Source organism: Chanodichthys erythropterus, chromosome 11 (genome assembly GCF_024489055.1).
Source record: "Chanodichthys erythropterus isolate Z2021 chromosome 11, ASM2448905v1, whole genome shotgun sequence".
Classification (NCBI taxonomy): Eukaryota; Metazoa; Chordata; class Actinopteri; order Cypriniformes; family Xenocyprididae; genus Chanodichthys; species Chanodichthys erythropterus.
Genome location: NC_090231.1, coordinates 58,689,532 through 58,717,304, shown reverse-complemented (window position 1 = coordinate 58,717,304; position 27,773 = coordinate 58,689,532). Strand labels below are relative to the sequence as shown.

Here is a 27,773-nt window from a genome sequence, read left to right as displayed (position 1 = left end):
AGTTAAAATAGAATTACACATATATCAAGGCCTAAACACTGAAATGAGATGCACAGTGGGCAATGATAAAGAGGCACATGCATTAAAATCAAGCAGCAATACTCGTGATATATTAACAAAACTCAAAAACGGAAGATGTGAAGATGTATTTCCATTTCTCATGCCAAAAACAATCTCTCTCTCCTGCAATATCTCTCTCCGGTCTGGGAATGGTATGCAGGCCTTGGTCACATTCTGCTCAGAGTATTTTGTGTTTTCTCCTGCAATATTTGTCCTCTAGGGCTTATCAGCCACAGATAAGCAGACTCCAAACAAATGATTAACAAAATATTCATCATCTTCCTAGGTGCTCGGATGAATTTCAAGCCTTTCTTCAAATGCACACATGTGGAAACACACTGAAGCTGTAGTTTGTATTTCATTTTATTAAGCTTTGATTACTCAATGTATATAAAAAATCAGAGTTAGAAACGGTGCTTAAACTAGAGTTGTCGTCATCGTCTCGTCATGCTACAAAGTCAGTGAGTCTCAGTCTACTACAAAGACTGAAATTACAAAGACACATTAAACTTCAGAACTGATAGCAATTAGTTCAACAGCTCTCAGTTTCCCCAAGGATGAAGAACACAATGTGTTTCTTTGTATGTGTTCTTGTATAAAGGTCAGCTGAATAACATTCATATTTTCAAGTTTTGTGAGAAGACCCAAACTCTCACAGTTTAGTGACCTTACTAACATTGTCGGATGAACATTCATCCAGCAAAAAAGATTTCTAAAGTTAAAAAAAAAAGGTTGGTCTTGTGTTTTTATTTTGGCTTGCTTAGTTGGGGGCACTTAATATCCTGATCCAGTTATTGAACTGAATTGAATTAACATTGAACTGACTCGAGCTGAAAAACAACAATACTGTTTTATATAGAAGCTTGTTTCCAACACAGATTAAAAAAATAAAACTAATTGCGGGTTTTATCTCCCAAATTTTTACTTTTTTCTTGCAATTGCGAGTTATAAAGTCAGAATTGTGAGATATAAACAGACAATTGTGCTAAAACGTTAGAACAATTGCTGACTTTAAGCTGACTTTTTCTCAAAATTGTGGTTTTATATAATTAAAATGTAATTTAATTGTGGGTTTATAGCTCACAATTTGTATTTTATATCTCACAACTGCACAGCAAAATCCTCAGTTAAATCAACTCTGCTCAGAGTACATATGGTCCCTCTCTATATAGTGTTAAAGTTACACTGAAGCAGAGTTAAAGTTAATGAAATAATTAAAGATTAATTAAGAGACGATTGAGCAGTAGTGATGAACACCTGCTGTTAACAAGCAGAATCACTGAAGAGAAACACAAGAACTACAACTGACTTCCAGCCACAGTCTTAGATGAACTCAGCTGAAGATAAAAGACATTAAATCTCAAGATCTGATTAAACAACTCCACAAACAGCATATTATCTCATTAACTTTAACTGTGCTTCAGTGTTATTTTAACTCTATGTAGAGACACATGTTCTCTGAGCAGAGTTGATTTAACTGGGGATTTTGCTGTTTGCAAGTCTATATCTCACAATTCTGTCTTTATTTCTCAGAATCACAAGTTTAAATCTCGCAACTCTGACTTTACAACTTATAAGTTTAAATCTCGCAAATTGCAATAAAAATTTAGAATCGTGAGATAAAAACTCGCAGTTACCCTTTTTATTTTTATTCTGTGGCAGAAACAAGCTTCCATAGTTTACATATAGCTGAATTGAACTCGTTTCATGAGGAATGAGCTTTACACAGTTATTGATCAGAAATGAATCAACATTGAACAGACTCGAGATGAATAATAATGACACTATTGTCTTGCTACTTCTGCTTTACAGCAGATTACAGCCTCATATTTGATAAAATTTGCATCATCACTTTCCTATTTATTATTGTGAAGTTTGAAGCACTAGAAAAATAAATTTGACATATATTATATCTGCCATATATTTTAACTATACACCCATGCATTGACAAAAACAACAGATAGTGATATATATTTTCTCCTGACAGTCAATAAATATTGATAACAGAGGAGTCAATATATCTTGTTGTTTACAAAACAAAAGAAGAGCACAAAGATAGAACAGCTTTCTCTAGGAAACTACACTCATTTTACCACGCTCTGTTGGAAACAAAATGGTTTGAATCTCATGATCAAACTCAACACTAAAGGAGAAAATAAAAACTATCTTTGATAGCCTGAGGCATAAAGCAAACAAGACTGACAGACATGCTATTTTCTGTTCTCTCACCCGCAATTAATCCGTTAAATTAATAAATAGGCTACATTAGGGTCAGTAGTAGGCTATAATACAAAGCAAGCACTATAGACCTTGTTAGGGAGGTTATTATTGCTGCATTGTGTGGGAAGACTCTTGGAGAGTCATAACCGTTGTATCACCAGTCTTAAAGTAAATCATCAGGGTCACAAGGAATACCAATGAATTAAGTAAGTTACCATGGAAGATGTGCAATATGATTTACTGAAACCTAAGCTAAAATTGTTCATCACATGACCATTTTGTCAATGGTATTCATTGAGAATAGAAGCACTATTTGTTTGAGCAGACTGCACTGACATGCATGGTATTGTATTATTTTAAAGACATAATTTTCCTTTTAGTTTTATCAAACTTTAAATCCACGAGCAGATTCATCATTCGTTTTATCGATTTTAACATCAACAGCAGCAGGCAGAGGAGGTGTCTGGGGGATTTTTCATGTGAAAAAGCCATGAAAGAAGTTTTTCAGTTGAGTGAACAGAAAACTAGTCTTTTAGAGAGCTAATTGTGCGGCTTTATATCTAGGCTGATATCTGTTTAGGAAGCGCTCTGGTCAAATGCGTTTCTATATTTCACACGCAGTTCGGGGATTTTCGAACAAGATCTAAATATATTTTTTTTTACCTGCGTGTAGGCCATACATACCCATATATGGAAATTGTAATTACCGGATGGGCGAGGTCACCTGGCTGCTTACGTCAGAGCCCAACTACCTGCTGAAGACCATTTTCCTCAATTTGCGGCTGCTGAGAGGTTGGAAGGAAGAGCTGCTCTACACTTAAAACACTTCGAAAGATTGGAAAGCTGAAGGATTTTCTGTGGATTTTATCGTGTCGAATGGCTTGTGTAAGGATTGTGGGATTAGCAGTGATCGTTTTTCTTTTTCAGGTAAGTTTTTGTTTTGTGGCGTCGAAAACCGTCGCGCGGTTTCGTCATCGAAGGCTTCGGTTTGTTATAAAAATGTTTTATTTGTTCATTTTTTTTGTTAAAATAGGTATTTTCGTGTGGATATACGGAGGAGTCGACATGTACACCTGGGTTTGAGTCGGAGTTAGTCGTTTTTAAAGTGCACAGAGATCACCTTCACAGGGGAAAGAGACTAGGGAGAGGTAAGTCTTCACAAATCTCATTACTGAAGCGTTTTTAAAATGTTTTAATATTTAAAGTCAACGCGAAGTACATTAATTCATAAATCCAATGTGTGGTCTATGCTAATGCCTGCGATAAATCTGGTCTCCCCTCAAGTTTAATTGTTGTGCCTCGATCGAGTTTCGTCGAAAGTATAACTTTGTTTTATAAAGGTGTCTTCACCTTAACCCTTTATTAGGTCTAGAGACTTCGTAAAGAGATTTTGTTTTTAATTATGTAGTCTCAGGTGTGACAATTTAAGCTAATGTCGAGTATTTATTTATTTGTGCAGGTTAAAATGTTTTTGTATTCCACCTAGATTGAAACCCTCAAATGTTGAATTAAATCACATTTTATTTCTCTCATATGTCAGGAAGTGAGGTCAGGTGTTAAATTAGTTTCTATAAATGTTAGGTTTATATAAATGTCATGCTTCAGTAAGTCTCTGCAGGTGTTGTGAAATTCAGATGATCTCATTTGGCGAGTTTCTGTGGGTGTGAAACCAGGAGATCAGGGCCAACAAATCCTTTAAGATGTGTCACTTACTTTTATTTTCAATCATTGCAATATTAACCCAATTATTTTTGGTTTTTCATACCCATTTGCAGTTTTTATTAAGCGTAAACATTTCTATTTAATGCATTGACTCCCCCTCCACATCAGGTACTTTCCTAAAAGTGATTCCAGTTAAAGATTGTTTATAATTTTAGTTTCAATTTAATGCCAAGCATTGTTCATTTAATCATTTAAAGTATGTCTTTTTCCTCCATCCAATTGATCTAAACTTCTCTAAAATAACTTTGTTTAATTCATTTAGCATTAAACTGATTTATTCATTCATACTATCCTTTTTTTTTTATACCCATATAGGGTTTTTGGGGTAGTTTGCTCAAATAATAATAAAAAATGTCCAAATGACATGAAACTTTGTACATTTGTTAACACTTTATAGATCTGCGAATACAAAAAATATGTGAAAAATATGAGTGATATCTTGTTTTTATGTTGGTGTAAAAAAAGTCATATTTGTGCAGTTTTTGGAGGATTTGTCATATATATATATATATATATATATATATATAATTATACATACACACACACACACACACACACAAAAACAGCTTTTTTTTTATGTAAAATTCACTTTATAAAAGACCCACATTTCTATTCATGGGGATATGGATAATTTTACATGCTTTAGTGTGAGATTTTTGTCCATCTCTTGGAAAATGCAGTTTACCAATATCCCTTACCAGTGGATTCTGCAGAGCTCCACTGTTTGACAAAGTAATTTTTATTGTCATAATTGGATATAAATCCAACAGAAAAAAAAAAGATACTTGAAAAGATGTCTTTCAGTTAAAGTTTAGCAAAAATGTTGATTTTGAGGATTAATTCTATTTTCTAAGTGGGGTCTCATAATGTAACATTATTGGAAAACAGATTTTTTTCATTACAAAAAATATTAAACTTTGACAAAGTAGCCTTTATTGTTATGATTGTGATTTCATAATAGATATGAATCCAACTGGAATAAAAATAGCAATAGGGGTGTAACTGTACACACAACTCACGGTTCGGTACGTACCTCGGTTTTGAAGTCACGGTTCGGTACAGTTTTCGGTACAGCAGGTGGAGAGAAAACTAAACATAAAATTGCTTTTTTATATTATTAAACAGAGGTTTACTGAACACATTGTGTTTTTGTCTTTAAATATATTAAATTAAATTAAAACTAAAAGTTTCTTAAGGATAAAAAAATGATCTCTGCTAATGCTATAAACTATGTAGGGAGCCCTAACTTGAAAGAAGCCCAAACTATTAGCCTAAATTCAATTGCTTTTTATTTTTAGATAAAATAATCAACTCAAATAACAAATTGTATGCAAACCTGTAAGCTGCACCTAAGGCAGTTTTTGCAGTAACTTCTAAATGTTTTTAATCCAATTCGTTGTTGAAATATAATCATTTCTACACAGTGGCTGTTATTTTAACATCAGATTTATTTAAACATACATTAAATAACCTTTTAGTGATATCCTGATTAGGCTAAGTAAAATAATGAATATATTGGCTAATACAGTGCATATATTAAGAGAAAGAGTTCATTTCTCTAGCGAACTAACAAGCTGTGAACACTGAATGGCTTTTCTGAGGTAAATGCATCATGACATATTGTTGAATACGGACGCTTTCATTGTCTTTCCACCGTTGAAACACTGAATGAGCGATTACATGAGATATGACCGTTTCAGTAAGTTGTACTGAATCTTGCAACATACCTTCAGATGTTCTTTCATGTTTATTCTGTAACTAGTATTAAGGAGGAAGAGATGAACACATTCACTTGCGCTCCGCGCTCGCGCTGCCGGTTGAACTGAGGCGCCTGTACAGTGATCTGTCACCCCACATCAAAGCACGTCAAAATGGCATTTTCTGTTTAAACTTCATGATTTCGTGGACAGAATTTGAAGGATGACACTTTGTTTCTTATCGAAAGTAACAAAACGCAGAGCTTATTGGTGGTGAATATTGGTTGCAATGAAAGAGTCCTGTACCGAAACGGTTCGGTACAATTACGTGTACCGTTACACCCCTAAATAGCAAATAGTGGAGCTCTGCAGCATCTACTGGATAACGAGATTGTTTTTTTTAAGGTTTTTTTACTTTTAAAACTGCATTTTCCAAAAGATGGGCAAAAATCTCTCACTAAACCATGTCAAATTATACATGTTATCCCCATGAATTAAAGTTAGAAATATGGTTATTTTATAATGTGAATTTTACATAAAAAGCTGTTTTTGTATAAAAACCTATTAAATTAAATTATATATATATATTAAAAAAATAAAAATAAAAAATCCTCCAAAAACTGCACTAATATGGATTAAAAACATTAATAAACAGTAAAATTACATTTTGTTGCCTGGGGTCTGTGGAGACCCCGAAGACCCTGAGTGTACACAAGGGTTAAACAAAAACATTTTTGTTTGGAAGTTCACCAGACTTTGGTTTCATATTGCAATTGATCTGTAGTTTCCCTCTGAACGTCTTGAAAGGAGTTTTTTTTTTTTTATTGCCCCACTAGTGGTGGCTTATTTCTAAGGGCTGAATGGTTTCACCACTTCCGACCTCTAATGGATGGCAGCACTATGTCCATTGCAAAACCTCTGTATGATGGGATAGTGTTTGTTTAAATGAATTATGCTCTGTATCTTTGGGAAAAAGGATTGAAACCGTAAGCATTCTGAAGTTGAGACATAAAGCAAGCCCGTAAGCTAAACCACATGCAAAACATTGAACTTGAATATTGCAAATTGAAATTATGAATTTTTTTAAATCTTTTCATGAGACCATAAATTTATATAAAAATCGGCCATAATTACAGTGAGTCACTTAATACTGTGGGTGGACAACACGTGGCACAGTAGCTTATCCTTAGAACATCTGATAGTTATGTTGGAAGGATCAGAACATTTGATGAAATGAAAGTGTTGTGAAGTGAAACGATTAAAGCTTTTGCGGAAATATAACTGGTCTGTACTGTTAGAAATGTCAGCATATAAATTGATACTACTTTCATAAAGGAAAGTTCTCAAGTCATCTTTTTAAACATCACATTGAAATCATAGCTTGAATTTGTTCACCCTGTCTAAGTTTATGCTCCTTTCCTTTCCTCAGTAACTTTCAGTAATTGTGATGGAAGAACAAGAACGCTCTTTCAGTCCGTTGACAAGCGGTTTGATGTGGACACGGATGGGACTGTAACCCTGAAGAGACAAGTCACTCTTCATGAAGGTCACAAGGTGTTTTCTGTCCACGCTTGGGACTCCAGTGGCAAGAAGCACACGGTGCCTGTCAGAGTTGAGCGTGTCCGCCTTCATGAGGATCATCATAGCGACCATCATGTGGACGCAGTCATGAACATCTCCTCTCCACAGGTACAAACAAGTTCCTTCAAGAAACTGCTGTCAGTACAGCACAAGCCTGACCTCTATTGGGCATTTCAGTTTTTATGTGCTGCTTTACTTTGGTACTGTAACTAGTCATTCAGGGTGTAATGATATACCCTGATGTCATTATTAATGATTCAATAATTTCATGATTTGGTTCTATTGTGATACTTTAAGCCAAAATAAAAATGATTAAATTTATTTAAAAATAATATAGGCACATTTTATTGGTAAAATCAGACATTTGGCATTATGACCCACAAATATTCCCCCATTGCAGCGTTATACGTTATATTCAACGTTAATGTAGCACCGTAAATTGTAGTACTCTGTAAACTTTTTTTTTTTTTCTCAAATATCCGCATGATTTGAAATGTTTATTTTTATACAAAAATTCAGCAAACAAGAATTTAATATTAAGCGACTTACATTTTAGACAAAAATTGCCTGCTTTTGCTCTTTTAATGTTTCATATTGTTTGGTATCGATAATTATTGAGAAATTAAACTTTTTCATAAAAAGGGCAGAACAAAAGTTTGAATTTATTGCATTTTTAATTAAGGCAAACAAAAATTTTTAAATAAAAAATAAAATATATGAAGATTAAATATAAGCGTTTAAGAAACTTAAAGCTCCAAATTCTGGATAAATTGGTTTTTTTTTTTTTTTTTTGTCACACTAAGATCACTGTTCTGAATGACAACTAGGGTTGGGTATCGTTTGAATTTGAACAATTCCAATTTCGATTCCGGTTCCTAACGATTCTCGATTCCTATTCTTTTAAAAGGCAGGGTCAAAAAAAGTTGAGTATATTTTATTGGACTGCCCCCTAATAGTCGACTAACCGTTAGTCAACTTGAAGAGGCTTGGTCGACCAAGATTTTATTAATCGGTTAGTCGCAGAAAAAAAAGGAAGTGGCGAGGTCACGCAGTCCTAGAGGCACAGACAACACGATCACATGAGAATGCGTATCAATAGTACGAGTTTGTAATCTCGTAGAATATATACGCCAAAATGAGTTTTGGCGTGCATATGATACGCACTTTATGGCGTGTATATGATACGCTCTTGGTTAGGATGGGGGTGGGGGAGTGGGGGGTTCGTACGTATAATACGCCATAAAGTGCGTATCATATGCACGCGAAAAACTGCGTACCATAAGCACGCCAAAACTCATTTTGGCGTATATATTCTACGAGATTACAAACTCGTACTATTGATTGATACGCATTTTCGTGTGATCAGGCTCGCACAGATCATTAACTGCAGGAAATCCAAACATTCACCTATCATTTATCGACCTCAAATATGGCTTATCATTAATGTTTGCCTATAGATAAATGTGCGCTATTATTTGGCGCATATCCAAGTGTTTGTGTGGAGAGCGTGTTTACTGCATGACATGGAGGCGAACTTATAATTCATGGAGTGGCCATGATTAGCCTGTCAGAATGGATAAGTTAACAGCTGTCATGGATGTATTGCAGCGCGAATTCTGACTGAACAGATATAGACCGTAAAATAAAGGTAATTTTGTGTTTTTGATATTTTAATCTACATTTATTAGTTTTAGAATTACGTTTTTTGAATGAATTCGAGCGAGCAAGGGAGAGTGCGCGCCTGCGAAGCTGCTGAATACCGGTATATGTGTGCGCAATTTCTTTCATGTTAGACAAAGTTCCCACATTAATATTGAGCTGCGAATTTTTAGTGCGAGTGCATACATGCACGTCTGCTTCATAATACAACATTGAAGCTATATTTTAGTGAGCAAACGTGCCGCCCTCGCCGTTTGATGGCTTGGAATTACAATAGGAATCGGATATGCGTGTTTAGACGTAGGTCGCATGTTCAGGGATTGGATATGTATCGGATTTAAAACCTCATTTGGAAGTGGCTCAGATCGGATGCGAAAAAATCGGATCTCGTGTGGATTGCCAGGCTGGGGGTCGGAGCCAGAGGAAGAGGCAGCGGAGGACGGTCGGCGCAGCGCATCAAAGACACTTATATATTTCTACTCCATGAACTCGGAGGTGCTTTATCATGTTCGACGTGCACCTTCCCATGCACGAAACGATCTTGCCGCAAATGTTGCATTTTGCCGAGATTTCGTTCTATTTAGAAAATTTAAGCCACACTTTGGACCGACGCACGCTATCCATGTTCGACTTGCTCGGTTATGCCAACACTTTCGATGGATGCTGCGGCGGACTGGGAATCGAAACAACTAGGAATCGAAATTTTAACTTTTGAATGATTCCGGGAAAATCGCAAAGCTAGTCCCGGTTCCAATCGATACTCGATACCCAAGCCTAATGACCACTAAACAAAATGGTGTAATTTATTGTTAGAGGTTCTGACAAAATATCAATTGCTTCAGTCTATTTTAAAAATGTATTTAATTGAATGAATTTTAAAAAAAATCTGTTTGTATGATTCAATGACTCTCTCACCAATACACTTGTTTCACTGGATGAAGCGGTGTATTTGAAAGAATTTCAAAGAATTTGTTGAATGAAGATTCAAATACTTTTTTTTTTTTTCTTTTCATTTTTAACACAAACATGTTCCCGCCTGATGGTAAAACAATGTAATAAATGATATATGCGTTGTTTTCAGCAGCAAGTTTTTCAGAAGCTGATTTGCTCAATTTTGATCAATAACCTAAACATTAGTGCTTATATCTAAACTATAAACTTGTCTCAGTATTTCTGATAATGTGAATATTTGTAACACAGAAATAAAGATACTGTGCGGTTAAACACTGTGCAGCTGTTTATGCCGTCATAACTGCTCTCTCAAGACTAATTATCAAGTAGATCAACTGTAAGTCATAAGGAAACCATGAAACTGCCACACTGATGAGCTGATATGTCCTTTTTATTCACAATCTCCTCGTCGCTGGCAGATACAGCACTCATTTTCATGTGCTTGTGTGCGCTGATTTCATGTGCCGATTGCGCAACTGAACTCCACAGCAACTTGTTTGCGTGTCACTCGTAGCTCGTCTGGTTGGGATGGAGCGAGCTTGAGAGTTGTTCATGCAACCGAACTTCATGTCTGTTTACAATTTAACTCATTTTAAGTGAAACTATATCAAGAGTTTTATTGAACGTTTTTATCGATTTAAGATGTACCATCGATAAATATCAATGGTTTTATCGCCCAAGCCTAATAGTGGAATTTTGTTACCAAACAAATCAGCTTTTTGAATGAATGGGTTGAATGAATAATTCAATGACTCCCTTATTAACCCCTTAACTGTCACCCCCCATTTTTGAACCTAGACATAAAAGTGCACTATCTGAACTTAAATTGTTATTCATGAACAGTTTTGAATAGACATAAGGTTGGTCTCCTTTTTAAAGAAGACAATTAGCAGATTATTTGTGGCTGTGAAATAACTTCAAAACATGAAAGTATAAAAACGTTATACAAGTTTAAATTTAAATTTACTGTAAAGAATGTGCTGTACTCTTTTTATTTTTTATATTAATCCAAAATTTATATAATTTTAAAGCCATATGTCTCAAAGTTGTTCCAAATTTGAAGTTGATATAAAAAAAACTGAGGTTCCTATGCAGTTTTGTTTAGGCGTTATACCAAAAAAAGCCATCGGGTGACACCCAAACTCCATTGAATTATGTTGATGCATTTGTCTGTCACAAATGCATAAATTTCTCTTTCAATATTACTTCTATAACAAAATAATCACCAAATATGGAATCTTGAGACTCAGACCTTTCCAACAATATGTATTTTGTCAAGATTATAAAGTTTTGATTCTAAAAGACCATAATATGACACCCCGCACTTAGGGGGAGGAGACCGCCAAAAGATTTTGAGGTACAATTTCCATGGTAACACAATGTCTGATTTCAAAATGGTTTTCATAGAATGAATTTTGAGGTTTTAGGCTTCCAAATGATATATAATTTATGAATATTACTTAAATATTTTATAGGAGCAAAGGCAACAAAAAATAATTTTGGTGAAAAAGGTCAGAACTCCTATTACGATGTATAGTTTTGAGGGGCACTCCTCTCATAAATTAATCTATGACTGTTCCTACATCTGTAACAAAAAACAGTGGTCAAATATCCATTTAGGAGTCTTAGACCTTTCCAACGATATATAATTTGTCATGATTGACAATGACATTAACAGTGACATTTAAAGTATCTTTTCATTTATCAAACATCAATATTCAACGTTTTTAAATGGTCAAAACATTATGCATTTGTAACTGCTGTTTAAATGCATTCGTGCTGCATTAAACGGTGTGCAAATGCATCTAAATGTTACTTCAGACTAGTGTTGTCACGATACCAAAATTTTGACTTCGATACGATACCCAACTTCAGTATCACGATACCGATACTTAAACGATACTATGGCAAAAACCTAAAACAGTAGGAAAAGTAAATAAATAACATATGACAGAACTGTGGCTAGCATTTTTATTGGCCACAATTTTGATGTTGGTAAATTACATTTTATATGATTAAAGCTGACTTTCTTATGCTTAAATTACTTTGAGTCATTTTACTTGATTTAGAAGATTTAAAACACTTTCAAACTTTTAAATGCAGACTGACCACCCAAATCAAGATTACATTTTATATCAGCTGGTATGTACAGGTGGGCAAGAGGTGGACAATGTATGAGCATGAGCTAGTATGAGAACAAGTTATTTGTGTTATGCTATATAAAAGAACAAAGAAGCAAATTACAAAAACAGTAGTAAATTAAAAATAATCTTTTTTCAGATACACTAAGTTTATTTAACATATTTAACAGGTTTTGTTGTTTGATTAACATTAATGATGGACAGGCCTATTTAATTGGGCTGCTGAATGCATGGACGTAACTGACAAATATCCAGTTATTACCCACCTGTTTACGTCCACTTAAGCCATAACCGACTGTATTCACGCGAGATACTCCACATGATGGACATTTAGACATCTGTGTGCACGTGTATTTGACTATTCAGACGCGTGGAAAACTGATCGCGCGCGCGACAGACAGAGAGAGAGAGAGAGCGAGAGAGAGCGCACGCGAGAGAGCGCTTCTGTTGTGTGTCATTCAGCGCAATTCCGCCTATCCCTCCTTCACTAACTGCATGTAAATAACGAATTGTGTGATTGGATTGTAATTTTGTGCTACGACGATCTTCGACGACCATTAGGCTGTAAACTTAAATTATATTCAACTCGCCAAAGTGGCTAGTGGGAGTGGCTGTCATCAAGCCCTGCATGTAAGTGTTTTGACAGTGAGAATATTGATTACTGTAAATAATTAGAGCAATGTTATTAAAGCATAAATTGGTTTAATATAATTGTATAGTCCCTTCACATATTTGTTTTTTAAAATTTTATTTTAGCAACCAGATATCACTTATTAGACTCAATAATACACCTCTTTGCGGATGTCTGCTTGCATGAGTAATATAAATAACACTCATTTAATTTTTGAGAGCATAAACATAACGCTGGTATCACATTCACTAACCTGTCGCTCTTTAAATTCTCTGTACAAATCGGGATGTTTGGCAAGTTGGATGCTCCCTTCGCTTGCGTTATTTTGTAACGTATTTTGCAGACGGGCTTTGTGGTGTCCGTGGGCTTGCCCTGACTGTCGGCAATGTAAGCAAAATAATGCCATATTTTGCTTTGTGCATCTGCCGTTGCGCAGTTGACAGGAATAAACACGCACTCAATGTGCCTCAGAAGCAGCGCGCTGCACACACACTGCTCCCTGCTGTCGCACATTAGGAAATACAGCTGGCACTCAAAGTACCGGTACTAATAAAATGAAGAACCGTACCGTTTCTAAAAGCAGGGTATCGCGATACCTTTCTAGTACCGGTATATCGTGCAACACTACTTCAGACGCTGCTTCTGTTTCCTCTGCAGTGCAAAGGTGAATTTTGTTTGTACTGAGTTCATTTGATCATTAACAACCTATGGTCCCTTGGTATTGTAATTGAATTTGGTTAAATGTTAGGATTTGATGCAAAAGATGTTGCATACATTTGATTAGGCTACAAAAAAAAGGCTTTATAATGGTGCAAATGCCCATAAAAGGTAAAATTCAATTTACATTTGAAAAAGAGAATTTGTCCCTGGTGCAAACTGACCACAACAAAGTCCAGGGCAGTATTAAATCATACTACTAAAACTAAAAACGCAGTGTCATAGATTTGAACATCCGTGTTTACTACAGTATGTGCATTGATCAGATCGTGTCTCTTCAAAAGACTTTGATTAAACCAAGTGATTTATGATTTATTTTATGATGCCTTTTGACTTAAATATTAGGTTTAAAACATGAGAGTAAATGAGGACAATTTTCATATTTCGGTGAACCATACCTTATGAATGCAATAAGCTGAGTCTTGGTTAAAACTAACCATATCGCGATACGTATGTTCACATGACAGATGCCTATCACATTTTTATCATATTGATTAAAAAAATGCTATTTTTCTGTATCAATTTTAGTAAAAACAAATGTTTTGTTGCTCATTGCCTTTTACTAACATTTTCAGATGGATTCTCCCTCTGATGATCTGGTTCTGATGTTTCCCAAGTCTTCGAAGGGTCTGAAGAGAGCAAAGAGAGATTGGGTTATTCCTCCATTCAATGTAATTGAGAATAGCAGAGGTCCTTTCCCAATAAAGCTGGTCCAGGTGAGTGAAAGTCATGAAGGTAATGTTCAAAATTAGATGGACGAGAAAGAGGTTTCTATTACTGACTTTCTCTTATTGCTTTCTGTATTTAGATAAAGTCGGACATGTCTAAAGAAGCCCAGATGCAGTACAGGATCACAGGTGAAGGAGCAGATCAGGACCCTAAAGGGCTTTTCATTATAGAAAGATTATCAGGGAATCTGTTTGTGACTCAAGCACTCGACAGAGAAACAAAAGCTTCATACAGAGTAAGTTGGTTTTTAGTCTCTAACTTTTAAAATCAAAAATTGTGGCTCATTTATACCGAGCAGAGCAGTATGGGACGGTGAACCCTGATCCGGCTTGCGTTTCCATGGCCAACTGTACCCTTGCTTGATATGCGTGGTGTATGCTGGAAAGTAGCGATCGACGTCATTCTCTTGTAAAGATGAGTAAACAACAATGGAGGACATGCAGCAGCTTTGTTTGAGCGACGGCTGCAAGGAAAAGCAGTGGAAAAATACACATTGTGTTAACTTGTAGCACGCACAAATGATGATTCTCTGTCAACCAATCAACGTTTTGAAGTGAGTCTAGCTCCACCCTTTAGTACCTACCGGAACTATTGTTCTAGGTACCCCAAAAATTTCACAACTTTTAACAAACGGCAAATGCATGCTCTACTGAACTGTACCGCTTGGTGGAAACGAGCCATAGCAACGAGTTTCAGCATTGTATTATCTGCTCCTGGACTCTTTTCACAGACTGTGACGCATTTTCCACGGTTATCAGCATCACAAAATCTAGTTACTTTCTTTTTCTTTTTTTTTTCTTTTTTTACATTTTCAACTTTAACACTTCGTATACATTTTAGGCGCTGTCGGTGTTAACGCATGCAATGTAACTTTTTTTTTTTTTTTTTTTTCTTCGGTTTAACGTGTTAATATTTAACTCAATTTAAAGCAGCATCTTTTTCCCTTTTTTGTTGTCATCTTTGGCTAGCGCTACATTATGATCACACTATTATTCATGCAAATGCTTTTAAACCATTCTTGTTTTTCAAGAGAATGCACTCTGTGAATGTCCCAACACACATGATGCACAGAAAGACACACACTAGTATTGTGTGCACAGAAAGATGCATGCCAGAATGGAGTTCGGTTTCAAGCTTTAACTAACAAAAACACACAATTGGGTCAAAATGTCAGTTTTGAGTATCCTCATAAGAGCAATCTTAAAGGATTAGTCCCCTTTTAAATACTTTTCCTGATAATTTACTCGCCACCATGTCATCCAAGATATTCATGTCTGTCTTTTGTTAGTAGTGTTGTCATGGTACCAATTCCAGTAGTCTGTACCGATACCATGAAAATGTTACGGTTCTCGGTACCACAGAAAAATCTGTTGGAACTATTTTACCATTTTATATAGCCCATTTTAAAAACATGTATATTAAAAAAAAAAAAAAAAAAAAAAAATGCTCCAACATCCATTTTGTTCTGTTGAAAAAACCAGCATATGCTGGTAAGGTAAGTTTTGAAGCTGGTATGCTGGTTTGAGCTGGTTCATGCTGCTCAAACTGGACCATGCTGGTCCTGGGCCAGCATAGGACAAGCATAAACCAGCTCAAACCAGCATACCAGTTTCAAAACCTACCAGCACATGCGTTTTTTTTTTTTTTTTTTTTTAAATCAGGGGTAATGGATGTGCCTGTTTTATTTTAGCTATTCCGTCAGTGAAACAATGCACTACAGCCTGTAAAACTATGAAATATCAGTTAATAATGGTAACCTAAAATAAGAAAGTTAAATATTTAAAAAAATTGTTTTATTTTCACTCAAAGATGCGTCATATAGCAAAAGTCCCGTTATTATAGTTTTTGATATAGCTGCTTTGATTGGGATAGAGACACGAGCAGGAAAGAGACCATTTCTCTTTAACTCCCTGAGGCCCAGGATTTTTTCACATTGCAGCAAAACCGACTTAAAATACTCCGTAATTTTGTCATAGAGACATAAGTAATACATCAATTGAAACTATAGAATATCTTTTATTTGTACACTGAGTAAAAACAATGTTGTGCTTTTTGTAAAATAAAGAAAACTAAAATGTATGATCTGTCCTCTCCCTCTGAACAAAGTTTAATCTGATGAACTATAACTTAGTGTTAAAGGGATAGTTCACCCAAAAATGGAAATTTGATGTTTATCTGCTTACCCCCAGGGCATCCAAGATGTAGGTGACATATTTCTTCAGTCGATCACAAATGATGATTTTTAACTGCAACCGCTGCCCTCTCATTCAAATAATTGCAGTAGATGGGAACTTCATCTATAAGAGTGAATAAACCTTGCTTAGACAAATCCAAATGAAACCCTGCGGCTCGTGACGACACATTAATGTCCTAAGACATGAAACGATCGGTTTGTGAGAAACCGAACAGTATTTATATCATTTTTTACCTCTAATACACCACTATGTCCAATTCCGTTCAGCTTCCTGCTAGTGAGGTCTGATCGCGCTCTGACAACGGAAGTGATGTCTCTCCCATATACTTCAATGAGCGCGAGACATCACTTCCGTTGTCAGAGCGCGATCTGACCTCACTCACCGGAAGCTGAACGGAGTAGGACATAGTATTTATATAATTTTTTACCTCTAATACACCACTGTTCGGTTTCTCTCACAAACCGATCGTTTCATGTCTTAGGACATTAATGTGTCGTCACGAGCTGCAGGGTTTCATTTTGATTTGTCTAAGCAAGGTTTATTCACTCTTATAGATGAAGTTCCCATCTACTGCAATTATTTGAATGACAGAGGGCAGCGGTTGCAGTTAAAAATCATCATTTGTGATCGACTGAAGAAAAAATGTCACCTACATCTTGAATGCACTGGGGGTAAGCAGATAAACATCAAATTTTCATTTTTGGGTGAACTATCCCTTTAATCACAAAAAAATAAACTTAGGTCTAAAGACATGTTGAAATGTCAGGTTTTAAATCGTGTAAGTCGAATCGAAAACAAATTCTGTTTATTTAATCTGTATGAAAAGAGACATGTCAGAAATCCGTGATTCAGCTCATTATCCGCTAATGCGGCCACGCCCACGGAACGAGCGCTATTCATAGGGCTGTCGCAGTTAAGGAATTTCCCTTGCAGTATTTTTGAGTGGCTCAATAGCGCGATATGCGGTATTACCGCTATATATATATATATATATATATATATATGAGAGAGATCATATTCAATAACAAAACTAAAAAGCGCATTGAAGTAAAGAGAATGTCAAAATAAGGGTCTACAAAACAGAACATAAACCTGACAATAAGATGGTAGAGCTGTTGTATGTTTAATAGTTAGTTCCGATCATCGAATCTGACTAAACAAGACTTTCTGCTATTTCACGAGTATAAGCAGAACTAACGTTACTCATCTCTGCGCGTTCTAGACGGGCTGTCAGTCAGTGCAGTTACATTGTTGTGACACAAGGTGGCGGCAAGGGACTGTTTTTGAGTCTTTAAACCGTTCATTCAACTGCACGTTCAAAAACGCAGATTCATTCCAAGAGAGATGAAATGAAACAAGCTGTTGAAATCATTTTAACGTTGAGCGCCACTTTATAAGGCTCAGCTGACCAGTAATGCTTCAATGCTAAGGCAGAGATTTCGCTATCCTTGGACACGACAACTTTTTTTCACGAATATATCTCGGCCTGAAGGACAGACGCAGGTAATCGCACGCGCTCAGTCGATCTCTCTCACATTCACTGTCTGTTTAGGCTTGTTTAGTGCAAATCTACGGAGCCTCTGTACAAATCACCATGGTACACATTATGCTATCATTATTACCTTATTTAATATTTAGTACACGTGTATGAAGTGTAAAACGAGAAGGACATAGCCTTTCAAAAAATAGAAAACATGCAAATATCGCAGTTGCTGCGGTTTTTGCAGTGTTCTGCGGTTGGCTCGTAAAAAGCGCGGTATTACGAAATTGCGGTTATCGCGACAGCCCTAGCTATTCAGACGCAAATTGAGTCAATACAGGCATTCATCGTCTCAATCGTGTATTTATTGTCTTAAAGTGTTTATCTGTATGTAAAAGCCTGTATGTTAGCGACCTCTGGAAGACATGCCGTTAGTTCCTGGTTCTTCTTCTTCTTTAGAATAATTTGTGGACTAAATGTGCACAGAGCGCCCTCCGGCTGCAAGTATGAATTGAAAACACCAGCGCTCATAGTGATAACAATGAATATAGAATAAATATAACTCTTCTGTATAGAAAATTGACATAAACGTATGAGAATCCATCAATATTTCTCCAAATGTGAATGCTTTTAAACTAAAAACCTATATTCAGACTCTTTGCATCACAGAAATACATTATATTTTAAAGAATATAATAGAATACCATTATTTTAAATTGAGCTGAGACATGATTACAGAGGGTTTTTTTCACAGCCTACCTGACTGAAAGGCCTCATTATTATGCAGCACCATTAGAGGTTCTTTAAGCAATTCTTTTGTCTTCTCAGGTGTAAATGAGCCATTATTCATGATGATTCATGCCTCCACGCATACTGTTTCTTGACAAAGTGTCTTATAACACAATATATTGATTTAGTTTTTGTAAGAAGTAGGCATTATAATTTTTACATAATTTTGAAGCAAAAACTCTACAGAAATATAATAGCTATATGAATACATGTACCGTTACACCCCTAGTGTGTATACTAAAAATGAAGTACATTTTTCTTAGGACTACACTTGTGTCAAAAGCTAAAAGACATGGACTAAAAGATACGACTCTACTTTTGATTTAAATGTGTTTTCAAACGACCCCAGATATTTGCCTCTTAACATGCCTGTATTTCTTCTCCTGTCTTTAGCTTGAAGCTCATGCTACTGGAGTTGATGCGAATGTAGGAGAAAAGCCAATGGAAATTATTGTAAATGTGCTGGACCAAAATGATAATAGGCCTGTTTTTACTCAAAATCCATTCAATGGAAATGTTCCTGAAGCTGCTCAGAAAGGTAGGTGAATTTTTTTTTTTTTTTTTTTTAAGCAGTTTTCCCCCCACAAATTCCTTTTCAGCTTGTACCACCTAATCAGTTTTTATTCTTCTCTCACTGAAGGTCATGAGTTTATGACAGTCACAGCCACTGATGCAGATGATCCAGATACTGACAATGGTGTGATCAGATACTCAATTATCAAGCAAGAACCAGAATCACCAAATCCAAACATGTTTCAAATCAACCCTGTTACTGGAGGAATTTATGTGAATTCTTTAGGTTTGGACAAAGAGGTGAAAAATCTGATGAATGAATCTCACAGTGATAAAGAATTATTTAATGTTAACCAGTCTCACCAGAAAACCTCTTCACTTTTCAGCAATGGCCCAAATACACTTTGACCGTTGTCGTTACTGATATGGAAGGAAAAGGTTATCAAACCACTGGCACAGCTGTTATTACTGTGACTGACAGCAATGATAACGCACCTCAGTTTGACCAAACCTCGGTAATGTATATTGATATATTCAGAATGTTATAATAGTGTTTTAACTTTATTAATACTCATATGCACCATACATCTCTTTGTTTTAGCACACTGTATCTGTCCCAGAGAATAAAGTAGGAGCTGAAGTGGCCAAACTTACAGTTACTGATGGAGATGAAGAGGGATCTCCTGCCTGGTCAACCAAATATCGCATTATTAGCGGAGACAAGGGTGGGTTTTTCAGTGTCAGTACTGGACCCAGCCAGCTAGAGGGCGTCATCACCACTGTAAAGGTACTGTGTGTTGCTCATGTGTTTGCACAGGCGATTGGTTGTGATGATTTAACTTTAGTAAAAGACCCTTTCTTTTCCATTCAGCCTCTGGACTTTGAGAAGAACAAGCAATACATTCTGTCTGTGATTGTTGAGAACGAGGAGCCGTTTGTCGGTTCTTTGGTCACTTCCACTGCCACAGTCACGGTGAATGTAGAAGATGTGAACGAGCCTCCAGAGTTTAATCCAAAGGAGAAGATCATTTACAAACCTGAAGATTCACCGGTTGATACGGAATTGGTTTCTTATACAGCCACTGATCCAGATATTGGAAAATCACAGAAGATAATGTAAGAAATGTTGCAATTTTTTCCCCTCCCAGGCAATCTAATCTCCAAAATTTCATTATTCCTTTTAAAAATTCTGAATGATTTCTTTAGAGATTCAGATCTTGTAGCTAACAAAAATAGCATAGATTTGCATGGAAGGAGTTCATGAATTTTTTATTTTTTTTTATTTGGGGTCATACAGCCTCACTAGTACTAGAAACCACTGAGAACTATCTTAGCTACTGTTTAGCAGATACCTTTCAAGGCCATTTATCCCTTCCAATATCAAACCTCTTCTACCCACAAATTAAATTACAGCATGCCTGTGTATCTTTTGAATTTTCAATTTCCAGGCAATGCTTAATTACGTAGTTCTTGCTGAACATTTGTAGTTTTAACTTGCATGTTTTGGTTCCTCACAGGTATAAAATTGGCAATGATCCTGACGGCTGGCTGAGTGTAAATCAAGACACTGGAATTATTAAAGTCAGGAAACCTATGGATAGAGAGTCTTCCTATGTCAAAGATGGCAAATACAAAGCTATCATTCTGGCTGTGGATGATGGTAATTTTATTTATTTATTTTTTTAGAAGATTTCTTGCTAGCATAGCCTTTTTCTAATGTCTGTGCTTGTATTCAGATAAGCTTCCAGCAACTGGTACTGGAACCCTGATAATTGAATTGTCGGATGTAAATGACAACGCTCCTGTCATTAATGAAAGAAATACAAAAATGTGCAATCGTGGTTCAACCCCAGTGCTTCTCTCTATAACGGACAAAGATGACCCTCCTTTTGCTGGTCCCTTTACTGTTGAGACTCAAGGAGAAACCAGTAAAAATTGGTCCACCGTGATGAACGACACATGTGAGCAATTACTAATGTTTTAAGGAGAAATTAATCATTCTTTCATATGTTACACATTAAAATATCTGGCTGGCTTGGTTTACATGTCTAACTATTATAATGTGCCCATTTTAGCAACCGGTGTCTTTCTGAAACTGAAGTCTACATTGGAGCAGGGTGACTACAATGTTGTCCTGAGAGTTTTTGATCGGGAGAGTCTGTTTCAGGATAGCACCATTCAAGTATCTGTGTGTGACTGTGAAGGAGATGATGTCAAATGTACTGACAAACAGATAGCAGGAATACCACTATCTGGAGTTCTTGGAATCCTAGGAGCAATCTTGCTTCTGCTATGTATGTAATTTCTCCCATGCATTTATATACGTGTGTCTGTGTGTGTAGTTAGTCTTCCAGATTTTGAATGCCTACAGAAAGTTTAATGTACATACTTTATACTGCAGAAAAGGTGACTCATACTAAGAAGCTGTTTCACTCTTTGAATTGAACTCCTGCCATAAGATTAATAGCAATCCAATTTTCCTTGACCATTTTTTTAGTCCCTTTTTGATCTTTCTTAGTTCATTATTGATACTGCTGAATTCTTTAGGGTAAATAAGTTGTTCCTTTTTATACTACAGTGCTCGCCCTTCTTCTGCTCTTGTTCATGAGGAGGAAAAGTAGCACCAAAAAAGAACCTCTCCTTGCTGAAGATGATATAAGGGACAACATCTACTATTATGATGAGGAAGGTGGTGGAGAAGATGATCAGGTTGGTTTTAATTTGAAAAAAAAAGGGGGGGTTTATGAGTTTTTCATGGCTGAATTCATCTTGTATTTGTTTGGTTAATTTTAATACTGAATATTGACAGACAAACTTGCTGTTACTTGGCTTTTGCAAAAGCAACATGTCTTTTTGCTGTATAAGCATTTGTGAAATAATGGGGTGACCTACTTGCCCTCGGAAAGTTCTTATGAGACTTTATTCAAGGTCCAGTGATTTACTACCTGAATCGCTGTGGTGCTCACAGTACACTAGGTTCAGGGTCCCTATGGGTCCTTAAAATGTCTTAGACTTAAATTAATTTCTATCAAATAAAAAGTTGATGATGATAATAACAATAATAATAATAATAATAATAACAATAATAACTTGTACCAAGATATATAAATGGTACAAAAAAGGACTGGATTATTTCAAGAGATCTTAAATTGTGAACAGAAAAAGGAATTGTGATATAACAATGTAACTGCTTATTAAACTTCAATAGACTATGATTTAATTGTAAATTCGAGTGCTGCACGTTTCAAAGTAAGTTTTCAGTATTTCACCTTAATGGCAAATTGATTTGCTGAGCTCTGAGCACAACTAAAGGTTCTACAGAGTAGGGCTTTTCACACTGCATTTAACCCTGGGTTATTCTAAACACCGCTTTTAACCCAGGGTAAAGGAACATTTCACACTTTGGAAGCAGGGTTAGTGCTGCTTTTTACCTGGAGTTATGAAACCCTGCTTTGTAGCAGGGTTTGCAATGCGGGGTTAACACTGTGAAAGCCGTGCTGTGCCAAACTTGTACAGTGTGAAACGATGTGGTGAATGTTACAGCCAAACGTTTGGTAAAAGAGATGTAGAGGTGGAAGAATGCTGGAAGAATTGCCACTGTGGTGGCACAATGACTACTTTCCTGTATAACTTTAACCACCTGCCTAATAAGCTGCTGTTCTTCCGCTTGCTGCCAAAACAGTGCTGACCTGCCAAGGCATGGACTGGGATGGACAGGTGTTCTGGGAAAATGCTAACTTTAGCCTGCTAGCATTGAAGTGTACGTCCCGCCCTCCCTGCAAATTGTTGTCCAAAATCACACCGCCTCAAAACATACACGCACAGTCCAGAAGCGAGACGACCATAGACAACGTTATTGGATTACATGGTGTCATTCACCGGTGAGAGAATTTTACAGTACGGTGAATGACACAGTACTTCAATAACGAACCTAAACAACTTTTTAAAAATGAATTTGATGCAGCAAATGGATATGCTGGACATAACTAATGTGACAGCTGATGGAAAAACTATCAGACAATGATTGGCAGTACCCGCCATGTGGATGCCTCTGTAGGCTAAGAGAAATGGGTGCAAAGACTTGTTTAAATGGGGTCACCCATTAACCAGCAATAAGCTGATTGGTGTAAGCCTAATTGAGCACAAGCCAAAGCAATGATGCTCAAGACTTTTAAGAGCAGTGTTGGCTACACCAAGAGTTTGAACCATGGACCCAAAAGGGCCTAATTTCACTGTAGCAGAAACCTGTGCACTGCTGGAGGGTGTTCGGGACAATTTTTGCCTCGATAGTAAAAGATTTTAGCCCAGTAAAGGGTGGAGAAGTGACCAAAAAAGGAAAACGCAACATTTGAGAAGACATAACCAATCATGTCAATGCCATGGGGTCTGGCCAAAAGAGGACCATAAAACAAGTCATGTTGCGATGGAAGAATCTTAGGGCCAAGGCAACGAAAGACTTATTTAAGCCGTGAACCCCCAAACGGGTAACAAGCCATATAAGAGGGGTGATTTCACTGATGTGGTCCTTGATATCATAGGAGAAAAATCAGAGGCTCTGCATGGCATTGAAGGTATAGAAGCAGATGAAGAGGCCACAATTACAGAGACTAGGACTTCAGAAGAATGCAAGCAAAATTCTCCTGCAGAGGAAATGTTTGTCCTGGACTTAACTAGAGTGATTGAGGAAGATAGATCCCCGGTGGATGTAATGAATACAGTCCAAGATGTTCCTACAAGAGAACACAAACGTTCCTCAGCTACAAACTAGGATGAGCTATGAGTTGCTTCTGAAACGGGAAACCGAAAGGGCAGAAGTACAAATTGAACTGGGTAAAGAATAAATCTTACCAAATTGCAGCAGAAAAAATTGCAGATGGAGATACATCTTTTATATTTATTGGATAGAATTGTTTTATTTATCATTAATAAACATTTTACATTCCTAAATTTGTTATAGAGTTTCTGTTCCTTACAAGTAAAACAAACAATGGCTATTTGTGGCCAGCGGTATTTTGCCTACCTGTTGTTGTTTGCTAAGCCAGTAGGCTACACTGTTGGTTCCATTTAAGGCTCTGGTAAACAGGATTTGGTAAACCTGAAATTTGGTATTTGGATCACAGTGATCCAATCCAATGTTTCTTTAAAAAACTGGCATAAAAGATGGATCAGGTGATCCTAGATAGCAAAACATGAGATTTATACAAGTCATGATAAATTTGATCCAGAGTACTTGGTGCCACAGTAGGCCTTCTGTTGTCTCCATTGTGACCATTCGGAATAGCCTTCATTGCCCTTGTGCATCAATGAGCCTTGGGTGCCTGACACCCTGTCGCCGGTTTGTGGTTTGTCCCCCCTCGGACTACAGTTGGTCAATTCTCACCACTGCTGACCGGGAGCAACACATAAGCCTTGCTGTTTCAGAGATACTCAGAACTAGTCGCCTTGCAATAACATTTTGGCCCATTTCAAATTCAAGGGTTTTATTTTTGCCCATTTCTCCTGCATCCAACACATTGATTACGAGAACTGATTGTATGCTTACCATCTAATCTACCCAGACACATGTGGCCTTGTTAGGAGATCTGTCATATTCACTTTGCATGTGACTGGTAATAAAGTTTTGGCTCATCAGTGTAGGCTCATAATGATTGACAGGACTGAATGATTAGGCTCCCCCCAAGCCTATGTTTGGAACTTTGATTATGCCAGTAGGTTGCTGAATCGACTTTTTTTTTTTTTTTTTTTTTTAGGAAATGGTTTTAAATGTTGAAATGTGAGGTTTACCATTTTATGAAATTGTCTTTTGGAAAAACCTCACCCTGCCCATATGGTCTTGTTGTGTCACACACACATTCTACAAAATAATGTGATAATGGCAAAGAGATTTGGCTATGGGCTCCGATTTGGTCGTGATCTGGGGGTTTTGTCACCGAGCTTGGAAGTTTGGCAAAATCCAGCCAAATATCGTGTGTGAGGTCGCCTTAAGTCTGACTGAAGTGATGCAAGCAATCTATAGCTGTGCATTTAGTAGAGGTTTTGGCAAAATGTTAATTGCCCCAGTCTGTTTAGAAAATATTTTTTTTATCTGGTTTAATAAATGATTCAATGACTCTCTCAAAAAGAGCCACCTACTCTCTCTCTTGCCACCTACTGGTGTAATGATATAGTTGATAGTTATTGGAAGCATCAGGTTACTTTAAAAAGGTGATAACCATTTTGATAGCTACCGTAGACACTTTATATCCGAACTATAAACATTTATCCCAGTACTTCTGTGATTTAATTTGAATGATTGTAAGACAGAAATGATACTGTGTGGTTGAAAAGACTTTGTGAATCTACCTATACATGACAACTGCTCTCTTTGGGATCAGAACTCTGATCTGAATGTTCGTTGTGATCGTACTTGTCAGTTTTAATTTACCTAATGACTCGTCATTTAAGAATAAGATCATTTAACTCTAACCCACCACTTAATGATTAACAGTGCAGCTGTAGTTTGTAGTTGCAATGCTCCACTCATAGTGACTCGTCTAATGAATGCGCATTGTAAAAGGAAACATGAATGCGCATTGTAAAAGCAAACATGAATGCGCATTGTAAAAGGCACATTGTCAACAGGAACACTCTTAGTGTGAATGCTTGCTGCATACCTGCTGTTGCAATTACACTGATGTTGATGTGCTGTAAATGCAAGGTGTGTGAAAGTGATTACATGCTGACCAACTGTCTGCTGTTATGTAGTAGATGGTTTCCTGTTTGCAGTTCTTTTTAAATACCGAACACCCTTTCTACACAGGACTATGATCTGAGTGTGTTGCATCGAGGCTTGGACAACAGACCTGAAGTGTTCAGAAACGATGTGGTGCCCACTTTCATGCCAGCACCTCGGTATAGATCTCGACCAGCCAACCCTGAGGAGATTGGCACATTCATTGATGATGTAAGTGATTGTTACTTTGTGGAACATCAATTAAGAGAATTCCTCTTAAAGCAAGGTTTAAGTATGACAGTAACACAATTCTTTGTACGGTAGAATCTGAATGCTGCGGATAATGACCCTACAGCGCCCCCCTACGACTCCCTCCTGGTGTTTGACTATGAAGGAGGCGGCTCCGATGCCGGTTCGCTCAGCTCCATCAACTCTTCTAGCTCAGGACATGACCAGGACTATGACTTTCTCAATGACTGGGGCCCACGCTTCAAGAAGCTGGCAGACATGTTTGGAGGAGAAGAGGATTAAGACTTTTTGTTTTTGTTAATTTCTGTCTTTCTGTGCAAGAGGCACATTGATGGTTTAAAAGTGCAAAATATGAGAATTTTATACTTCACTTTGTCTGGTGATTTTGAATATGTTTAAAGTTGGAACTGGAAAAATAGCACTGCTCACCTGTAAACATAAAGGAAAGATTCTTTGACTTGAAGTGTTTTCTTTTCGTGGGAGCAGTCTAGGCAGGAACTTGGCTTTTTTCCTCTAAATGACGTTCCCTATTGAAAAGACAATCTGTTGGGATTGCTCTGTGAAAAAGCAGCTGAAATGCAGCTTAAGAGTTTGTCCCCAATTTTAAGTTGTTTGCCCAGTATGTTTTATGTAATGATTTTGCAAATCCCACATTTTTCAATGCATTTTTTTTTTTTACAATTTCTTTGGCATTAAAGATTTATCTAAAGCATGAACTATACTGTACATTTTTAATTTTTTTTTTCTCTTGTTTTGAAAAGCACTGATTTTTCAAACTTTTTGTATATTTGCTGGTGTCTATCCTTTTCCCCTTCAGCTGCAAGGTTGTATGTTTTTATTTCTTTTATATAGTTATATGCTTGTTTCGGCATTAAATTTTTACATTGATGCATTTGCCTATTTTATTAAACAAATTACTTATGGTTTTTGTGTCCTTTAGAGTGAACTCTTGGAAACTTAACATGCAACCCTGGCCAAAAGATTTTTAAAGTCTGCCTGAAATTGTTTTAACCAACTTTATCGTATTTACGACTCATTTCTGAGTGAAACCGTGGTAACACTTTATTTTACGGTATCCTTGTTATACATGTTCCATGTACTTACTCTAATGACTGAGTTATGCAGAGTTACAACACTAAAAACGTCTTGGGTTACGACTGTAACCCTGGTTCCCTGAGAACAGGGAATGAGACACTGCATCCTAGAATGCATATGGGGAACGCCCTCATGTGACAGGTGTCTGAAGTGAAAGTTGAATCACGGCAATTCTATTGGCTGGCGACAGCCTATGACATCATACTAGTGTGACCAGACAGTATATAAGGGGCGCCTAGAGAACGTGACATCCGCTATTCGTCTGAAGTGACTAGCAGGCAGCCCAAAGACATGGCAACGAGACGCAGTGTCTCGTTCCCTGTTCTCAGGGAACCAGGGTTAGTCGTAACCCGAGACGTTCCCTTTCAAGAGGGAACTTGCATTGCGTCCTAGAACGCATATGGGGAATGGAATACCCATGCCGCCATGCTGATGGTAGTGCATGCCAAAATGGCTGAGAAGAGAGCAAAGCACTCAACCCCGGCTCACAGGCTGTCAGTGACACAACTCCCTACGGCCACTGCCCAAACTAAAAAGCCTCAAAGAGGCCTCCACAGAGTGAAGGCCGCTCAAAGGGTTGGAACCAACGGCTTCAAAAGAAGGGGTTGCTTTAAAGGAGAATGGCCAGTGGA

The 27,773-nt window shown here is 36.9% G+C and overlaps 1 protein-coding gene across 1 annotated transcript; it reads left to right on the top strand.

Annotated features, from left to right (window-relative positions):
* Window positions 1–3,042: 3,042 nt before the first annotated feature.
* LOC137030118 (B-cadherin-like) lies at window positions 3,043–26,956 on the top strand. The gene is made up of 16 exons (XM_067400242.1): window positions 3,043–3,207; window positions 3,314–3,428; window positions 7,129–7,388; window positions 13,955–14,095; window positions 14,188–14,343; window positions 18,966–19,110; window positions 19,213–19,385; window positions 19,472–19,600; window positions 19,687–19,872; window positions 19,957–20,201; window positions 20,603–20,745; window positions 20,822–21,046; window positions 21,161–21,379; window positions 21,664–21,794; window positions 25,885–26,028; window positions 26,122–26,956. Exons 1-16 carry the CDS (start codon window positions 3,157–3,159, stop codon window positions 26,326–26,328), a joined length of 2,670 nt encoding a protein of 889 aa, XP_067256343.1. The 5' UTR covers window positions 3,043–3,156; the 3' UTR covers window positions 26,329–26,956.
* Window positions 26,957–27,773: the final 817 nt, after the last annotated feature.